Source organism: Vidua chalybeata, chromosome 2 (assembly GCF_026979565.1).
Source record: "Vidua chalybeata isolate OUT-0048 chromosome 2, bVidCha1 merged haplotype, whole genome shotgun sequence".
NCBI classification, from domain to species: Eukaryota; Metazoa; Chordata; class Aves; order Passeriformes; family Viduidae; genus Vidua; species Vidua chalybeata.
The window spans coordinates 5,798,467-5,807,410 of NC_071531.1; the positions used below are offsets into that span (position 1 = coordinate 5,798,467).

The 8,944-nt window shown below is 41.2% G+C and overlaps 1 protein-coding gene across 5 annotated transcripts in view; it reads left to right on the forward strand.

The window, feature by feature from the left end:
* AGPAT3 (1-acylglycerol-3-phosphate O-acyltransferase 3) overlaps positions 1-8,944 on the forward strand; it is an 86,904-nt gene that overhangs the window by 71,627 nt on the left and 6,333 nt on the right. For all 5 annotated transcript variants that reach the window (XM_053933126.1, XM_053933150.1, XM_053933143.1 and 2 more), the window contains 6 exons: positions 920-1,089; positions 1,277-1,438; positions 2,900-3,053; positions 3,454-3,556; positions 5,912-5,987; positions 8,144-8,342. In XM_053933126.1, coding sequence (XP_053789101.1) covers positions 920-1,089; positions 1,277-1,438; positions 2,900-3,053; positions 3,454-3,556; positions 5,912-5,987; positions 8,144-8,342 — 864 coding nt within the window. The remainder of the gene's footprint in view (positions 1-919; positions 1,090-1,276; positions 1,439-2,899; positions 3,054-3,453; positions 3,557-5,911; positions 5,988-8,143; positions 8,343-8,944) is intronic.

Consider the following 8,944-nt stretch of genomic DNA (forward strand, 5'->3'; position numbering starts at 1 on the left):
TTTGCAGGGAAGCAAATCTTCCTACTGGGAGGATGAACTATTCTCATACTTTTTATAGCTGTCCCATGATGCAAGCAATGCCTTCCATATGCCTCAATGTACTGAAATGAGGGAAATGAGCTAACCATAGCAACTACCGTCACTGCATGCTGAATTTAAGTGGAAGGGGGTTTTATGATGAAGAAAGGGGAGGTGGAAAATAAAAAAGGGTAACAAATGTTCAGGGTGGAATAAGAGTTGCTGTGATACTTTAAAGTTGGAGTAAATGGAGGGAAAAGGGCTCATTCTTTTGCAGTAAAAGAAAGACAAAATTTACCAGTCCTGTCTTTGCCCAGGTATTTTGATAAATTCACTCAATTTTCTGCTGTTTTTAACTCTGTGTTAATGATCATAATGCAGAACAATTAGAGCCCTGTGTTGTAATATTAAAATCTATCACAGAAGATCTATGCCACTGCATCCCTTTAAAGGACCTTTATTGGTCTGTTTACCTCCATAAGGCTTGTTTCATGTGGAGTAAAAACATTAGGCTGCATCTATGCATAATTTGTATTCCACCTGGGAGGAACTGTGCTCATTTAGTGGAGCAATCAACAGCTCCACTGTCTGTTTTCAGGCATAAACAATGGTCGTGAAATTTTGCATTTGAAATGCAATGCCCAAACTCATCGCTGTTAAAAACTTGCTGAATTATCCATAATACATATGTCTGGTGCCTTAAATACTGCTTAGGGATGGTAATATGGTGTGGTCTGTACCCTTCCAAGCTTTTGTTTCATCTCTGTTGGGTGGGTTTGGGAAGCTGACTGTGTTTGGGGTCAGGAGAGGCTGGGCAGTGAATGCAGCTGAGGGTGAAACTCTAAATACCTTCTGTAGGGGTACCCCTAACTCCTCTCTCCACCTTCATCATGTTTGCTAGAGTTGGTAATGCTGCTGGAATGGTGGTCAGGCACAGAGTGCACCCTGTTCTCAGACGAGGCCACGGTGAAAACCTTTGGGAAGGAACATGTCATCATCATCCTGAACCACAACTTTGAGATCGACTTCCTATGCGGCTGGACGATGACGGAGCGCTTTGGAGTGCTGGGGGTATGTGGACCATGAGCTTTCCCTTCCTCTGCAGGGTGACAGGTCTGTTTAAAACCCATCTATAAACAGTTTCTTTGCATTTAAGTTCCCAGATACAGCTCCATCATCTTAGCTTTAATGTGTTTGACCTCGTTGCACAAATCAGCAAATGACATTTTTGGATTGTCGCTTTCGTTTTCTCTCCAAGAGTTCCAAAGTTCTTGCTAAGAGAGAGCTGCTATATGTGCCCCTAATCGGCTGGACGTGGTACTTCCTTGAGATTGTTTTCTGCAAAAGGAAATGGGAAGAGGACAGAGATACAGTTATTGAGGGATTGAAACGTTTGTCTGATTATCCTGAATATATGTGGGTAAGTGTTGAGTCCACCCTCTGGTATTGGCTGCTAGAAGTGAAAAGGTGACAGACTGGTGCCTGTGGCTTTGTGTGTCAGGAGAAGGTGTGCCCACTTCCAAGAGTTGTCACAGAAAAGCCATGCTCTGTTTCAGGAGGTCTTTTGGGATATACTGGTAGAAAACTGCTGTTTGTCTGTTGGTAAGGGAAACTATTTGGGAAACAGTTCAGAAGCTTGAGAATCATTTATAAATCAGGCTTGTGTGATGCTAATGATTCTGTCCAAACTTATTTTTGCCTATTTAAAAAAAAAACTTACATTTGATTACTACATCTGTATAACTAAGATTGCTATAGCTGTATATTTCCTCAGGTAGGCTGAAAAGACACATAAACAAAAAATCTTTTTTAGAGAAGTGAGTGAATTTGACTGCACAGATCATGGATTTTGATAGAAAATTCCTGTTAGTGTGTTCATTGATCTGTGAAATTACAGGTTTCCCAAAAAGTCTCTGTGAGAACATATGGCAAGCTTATATCTCCTTCTGCAGTTACATTTTTTCCTTTTTATTTTGACATTACTTAAAACCAAGCATAAAACGTCTCTGTTTCATTGTGTGCAATGCTGTTAAACTTCACTGCAGCAGCACAGTGGTGTAATCAACCCATTAACCTTCTTAGAGCTTTGAATGCAAAGGTTTTGATAAATTCCCAGTTTTGCTTTTATAGCAGCACAAGTAACGTACAATTATTTGGCTTATAAAACATTAAGAGGCTTTTTATGCATTTTAAGTGAGTTTTCAGTATTACCCAGTAGAGCTTGTTAAAATGAATAGTGAAACATTAAGCCTTAACTAGAACATTGTGAATGCATTGTAATTTTCTACCATTTCAAAGATAGAAAAAGTAAGAATCTGGAGAATGTATTTTAAGCTACTTAATTGCTTGAATATATGGATATGACTTATATTGAATATATCTTCCTGATGAATGTGGGGAATAAAAAAAAAAACAGAATAAACACTACCAATTAGAAAATCTCAAGACTGAACTTGAGCTTCAAATCTATACATTTTAATGATTCTACAACTGAGAACCAAGTCTCTAGGGAAAACAACTAGAAAATATAAGTGCAAAATGTAGTTAGCATTGATTATTTAAATCAAGACTTCCTGCTTGGTAATTGAAATCATGATTAAAATTGACTTGAGTGGATCAATTTCCCAATTTCTCTGCATTCTAAATGCCACAATTAGGGCTGTCTCTTTGTCACCTTAAATTTGGTACAAGTGTTGTTAAATGTAAAGGTAATGGTAAATGAGTTGGGAGTTGGTGCTTATGCCTAATGCTTGGTGAAGAGATGAGACAATTGAAATGTGTGCACATGTATGTTTATCTTGGGAAAATTTTCAGTATACTGCTGATTTCTTTTGATATCTCAAGATATGCTGGGGATTTTTTTTGCTTTTGTCTTGCACAGTTTCTGCTGTACTGTGAAGGAACTCGTTTCACAGAGACCAAGCACCGCATCAGTATGGAAGTAGCTGAATCCAAGGGGTTGCCTAAACTGAAATACCACCTGTTGCCCAGAACCAAAGGTTTCACCACTGCTGTCCAGTGTCTCAGGGGAACAGGTACTGCCAAGTTTTGCAGCACTTTTAATGTGTTATTTAGCACCAGCATAGTCTGCTCTGTTGTTCATTACAATTAGTGAGCTGGCAGTAATGAGGATATAGTGTGTCAGCTGGTAATTTGTAAATTGCCACAGAACTGTCAGATACCAGTCTTGAAAAATACTAAAAACCTCTTTTTGTTGCTTAGTTCATCAAGTCATCTGGTGTTTTACAGAGCTGGGAGTGTCAGGGGGCTGGTGCAGATAAATGTGATGTGTAAACACAAAATAGTGGAGGACTCTGACACATCATTAATGCAAGGCTTGCACAAGGCTCTGTTGCTGTCTCAAGCAGGGATGCCAGAAGGTGCTTGCTAGAATTGCTGGTGTAACAGCCCTGTTTACTTTTTTTTTCCCAACAGTTTCAGCAGTGTATGATGTAACACTAAATTTCAGAGGAAACAAGAACCCATCTTTATTAGGAATTCTTTATGGAAAGAAATATGAAGCAGATATGTGTGTAAGGTGAGCACATACTGATGGAGGTGAGCCCTAAGATGCATAGTTTAGCATGTTGAAGTGTATTCAAATTTTACAGGGTCATTTCCTTTCCTGTAGTCCCCTTCTCCTTGTCCTTCAGCTTCAGTGGTCCCTTGTAGTAAATAGTTTAAAGCTCCTTTACATGCCAGTTTCTCTCCCTCACTCACATGGTTTGACCAGCAGATTAAAAATCTAAAAATGCTGAAATTCAGACATCCTATAAATGAGGTGGGACATTGCTCACATTCCTCACTGTTCCTTTGCCTCAGAGAGTAGCTGCTAACACCTAACCCCATGCAGCATGTACACATTTGCATGCACACCTGCCCCTTCTCTTTCCTGCTTTCTCCTTGCTGCCTTCTGCTTCAAAGGCTTCCTTGTGATCATAAAAACAACCAATCCTGTTGAATTTCTTCTTGTCCCTTTTATGTTTGGACCTGAGACATGACCTGGTTGTTCTTTCCACAGTTCTTTAGACAGTTTGCTTCTCTGGGGGATTCACCCACCCTTTGGAAAACATTGCTGTGTTCTGGTGATGAGGTTGATGCTTGGTTTTTAAAAGTTTTTAAAAAAAAAGCTTTTCTCCTTCCCACCACATCTTTCCCCTGTGGCCTTGGGTCTGTGTGTTGCTGCAACATCCACAACATTTTAGTCTCTCAGCTGAAAAGATATCTGTGGAGCTGTCCATGGAGAGGTGGAGTTGCTCATTTGCAAGGGGTTTCATTTTCACTATTTACACTTGCCAAACATATTCCTGATGAGGAAAGTGAGCAGACAATTTGCCAGCCAGCAAAACAGCTAGTCAGGCAGTTCCACCTGTAATTCCACACTGATGGCAGGTGCCTGTAGGATATCTAGCTGGATCTGAGGTGCACATGCATGGATGCACATCTGTATAATTATTAATTATACACTGAACTGTGGCAGCCTTCAGTTAAACACCCTTTTTTGCTAATGGAGATGCAGTTTTATTTCATTTCTTGGAGAGGTAATGGGAGGAAAGAAGAGAAATGTAGTTTTCAATAGAATTAGAAGAAATTCAGGTTTGTAAAATTCTGTTGAGGATGATGTTGCCAGGTAAAGTTACTAATTGTACTCTACAAATCACTGTGCTTAGATAATTTTGATTTAAAATAGTTGTGTATGGAATAAATATTTTCAAGGTGCTTTTCTACACTTTTTTTCTGTTTTGGGGAAGAAGCTATGAGATTAAGGAGACTATTTTTACAGATGTTTTCCTGAAAATGGAACATGTCCTTATTGTGCCAATAGACTTACTGTAGCTCAGAGAAGGGAAGCACATAAGCTCTTGTTCTTGGTGTGTGCAGACATAGTTACCTGTGCAGAGGTAAGCAGCTTAGCTCTGCAGTGGATCCAGTCTTTATCCCGACTGCCTCCAGAGGAGATAATCAGGAAATCACCAAATGTTACTGCTGTGAGTCCCCTCTAGTGGTGACAGCAACACCATGGCAACTTCACCAGAAAGCTTTCAGCAAATGACTTTTCACTGAGCTTTTATTGAGCATTATTTACCTGAATTGAGCAGTTTCTCTTGTTAGAGGTCATGTAAGTAAATCTGCCAGATGTGGTGTTCAGTTGGCTTATGGGATGCATTAGAAACGTGTTGGAACAAATTCACAGAATCATAAAGGGGCTTGGCTTGGTCTCAGAAAACAAAAGAATGCAGGGGAATGGTTGGCTCTTCACCACTACAGAGAGGCTCTGACAAGGCACCTGTTCTCAGTGAGGTCAGGTCAGGGCTGGCACTGGGCAAAACTGTCACACACCCCCAGAACTGTGTGCCTCAGTCTGTGGGGCTGCAGAGGCAAAGAGGGACAAGTGCAGTCACTGCAGATGTTTGCCTTAGAGATGGTATAAAGTGAATGTTTAGTTGCTTCTCCCATTGCTTCCAAAATAGGGTTTTCACTACCAAAATGTAGCAAACAATTATCCTTGGGTTTTCCACTTGCTTGTCTTTTCCCAGCTCCGAGTGCCTCAGTCTGAGCTCACTGGGAATCAGCCAGTGATGGATCTGGTGAAGGAGGAACAGTGCTGGAATGGGAAATGTTTATTTTACTGATGTGCTCTGAAACTGACAGGAGCTTGTACAGTTTCTTTTGTCTTAAATAGCACCCAATTCCCAACTAAAACCTCAGGTTTTAAGTCCCATTTCTCTGTGTTTAAGATCTCTGCCATCAGTGACACTCTTGCCTTTGATTTCTCCCCTTTACTGAATGGGAAGATCTTCCTGAGGAGAGGCATAAAACCAAATACCTGGATTTTCCCTTAATTCTTTTTTTTTTTTTTCCTTTCAATTTTTTAATCTCTCTACTAAACTAGGAGATTTCCTCTGGAAGATATCCCTCAAGATGAAAAGGAAGCTGCAAATTGGCTTCATAAGCTTTACCAGGAAAAGGTAAATAGCTTTGCTTTCTTTTCTGTCTTTTGGGACTTGCACAGGGGAGTGTATTACAGCAGTGAGTAATACACACTCTTGCACTGGATGGAGAGGATATTATGTATAACTAGGCAGCCATCCCTCAAAGTGCTGGAAGAAGCAGGACCAAGGAGCCCCTTGGCAGCAGAGGGCTGGGTAGTGAGGTCTCAAATTGCCAGGAAGGACAACAGAACTCAGAGATATGCCTGAGCTGTGGAAGACTAATAGCAATCCACTGTCTTATTACATTTTTCAGTGCTTGGATCTCTGTCATGCATTTCTAAAGGCTCCATTTTCCCTGTGGGTGTTTTCAGGCACTTGAGAAGAGTGATAACTGTCAGGGACAGCCGCTCCCAGCTTTCAGCTGCAATTGTTCTTTGCTTTCATTTTTCTTCCACTGTCACTTTCCTTCTGCCTCCTGGTAATACTCTGCAGTGGTGTGTGACATGGGACAGACAGTTCCTGGGATCTGCTGCCAGGGACTGATAAAACACATGCCCAGCATGCCTTCAGATGGCTCAGAGCTTTTCCTTGTGTCATTTCTTTTTCTAACCTTAGATGGTTAGAAAAATCCATTTTTCTTGACCACAGATTTAACACTTCTGTGGGGAGTACAAGAGAGCTGTAATTGTTATCCAGCCCTAAGTGGTGTATTATTGAACTTGAAAAGTGTATCTTGATTTCTGTGTTGCTGATCTTTGTGGGAAGACAGCAGAGCACAGAAAGTTAAAGTGTCCTGGGCTTTCCCCAGCTATGATGACCTGTGCTGCAGCATTGCCAGGCTTATGCTCAGTCTCTAGGTAGGCAGCAAATTGTTCTGAGTTTCATTATATTTATTTCAGCCTAATTTGTTTGAATATCTGAACTCTGATTCAGTTAAGGAGAAAGGTTATTTTACAAAGAGCAGTAGCTCATCATATTTTTTCCCCCACCTCCCCTTAGCAGGTCTATAGAACCAAAGAGTCATTGAGGTTGAGAAAGGCTTCTAAGAACAGAGAGTCCAACTGTCAGCCCAGCACCACCACCATGGTCACCACTAAACCATGTGCTCAAATGCCAAATCCATATGGCTTTTTTTTTTTAACACTTCCAGGGATGATGACTCCACCAGTTCCCTGGACAGTCTTACTTCTTTACAGCCCTTTCCATGAAAGTTTTTTTTTTCCTAATGTCCAATCTAACCCTCCTCTGGTGCAATGTGACACCATTTCTTCTCATCCCTCCTGATGTTGGCTGTACCTCTGTTCAGCTTTGTTGGGAGATGTTGACAGGGAGTTATTGCTTATGGACATGGGTATTATACATATTGATCTTACAGTGTTATCAGTACTTTGTAACTGGAATCCTCTCATTCCATTTATTGCAATGACTTTGTAACTGGAATCCTCTTCCTGCACAGAGGGTGTGTCCTCCAAAGGCTGTTATTGACAAGGAATGCCTTGCACTTCTCAGTCTTTTGTAAGCAAAATTTAAAAAAAAAAAAATAAAAACAAGAAATAGCCAGACTTGAGCCATCCCTGGTAACGGCTTGGAAACCTTAAAGAACAATCTTACAGACTGAGGGAAGGTGGTGGGCACCTTGTTCCTTTGATTGATGTGTTCCAGGATTGCACCTCTGCAGGCTCAGCTCGGGATGCAGTGGCTCTGTTGCAGGGCTGGGATTAGGGCTGGTGTGGTGCTGTCTCTGCTCTCAGCTCATTCCTTGCCCTCCCCTCCTGGCTCTCCATACAGAATTTTTCTGCTGTGCTTTGCTGAATCATGCTGATCTTTCTGGAAGTAAAAACAGGAAGGAAAAGCACCCAGCTAAGGGGGTTGGTAGTGTCTGAACTGGTCTCTGGCCTGAAGCTGCCCTAAATTCTTAAGCAATTAACAGGCAAGATGAAGGTATTTGGTAGTGGAGAGGATGATAAGGTTTCAGTTTTTGGTGGTGCCAAAATTAACATCAAAAGGCTTAGAGGTTGCTTGGACGATCAACAGAAATGCCCAGATAAGTGACAGCAGATGGAATTGGATGCTGTGCACCCTTGATGAATTTGTACCATAGATACTGTCCTTGATATTGTCCTGGAGCTGACTAATCTTGGGCTGCTTGGTGCAAACATCATGAACCCATTCTCTTTTCTCTTTTCCCCCAGGATGCTTTGCAAGAGATGTATAATCAGGAAGGTGTATTTCCTGGCAAGCAGTTTAAACCTCCTAGGAGACCATGGACTCTCCTAAACTTTCTTTTTTGGGCCACAGTTCTCCTCTCTCCTCTCTTCACATTTGGCTTCGGAGTTTTTGCAAGTGGATCACCTCTCCTTATCCTTGCATTTCTGGGACTTGTAGGAGCAGGTAACAAAAGCAGAGAAGATGCTAAGCTCAATGAATGACACATAACAGGATCCTTTACCTCCAATAATTCTGTGTATTAATTAATGAGAATGGGGCTTGCAGGAAAATACTTGGAGCTCGTTCATTAGTCTTTCTATTGTACAGCATTTTTATTGTTTCAAAAGCTTTAATCTGGGCACATTTGCCTTCATGTCTTAAGCAAAAACTGTAGTTGTAGCAGGTGAGTCTTGTAGCCCATTATTATGGTGCCTGAAAGAAAAAATACTTTAACTGGATAACTTGTCTGTGAATTTAAAAAAAAACCCAAACAAAACCACCGCCACAAACAAAAAACACATAAGTACAACCAAATTTTCTCCCCCTACTCCCGCAACAAAAAAACCCTAACAATAAAAGAAGAAGTAGAGGGAGGGGACATGCTCCAGTGTTCACGCTACATGTCCTGTTAACCAAGAGAAGCAATAATTATATTTTTAAATCTGGATTGTCCCTCTTTGTGATCCCTGTGCAGCCTCGTAGAGCGCGCTGTTGGTCACTGCTGACTTGGGGATTGGGTTCTGCTCGTGTGCTTACATGTAACTTCCTAGATGCTTGGACTGGTT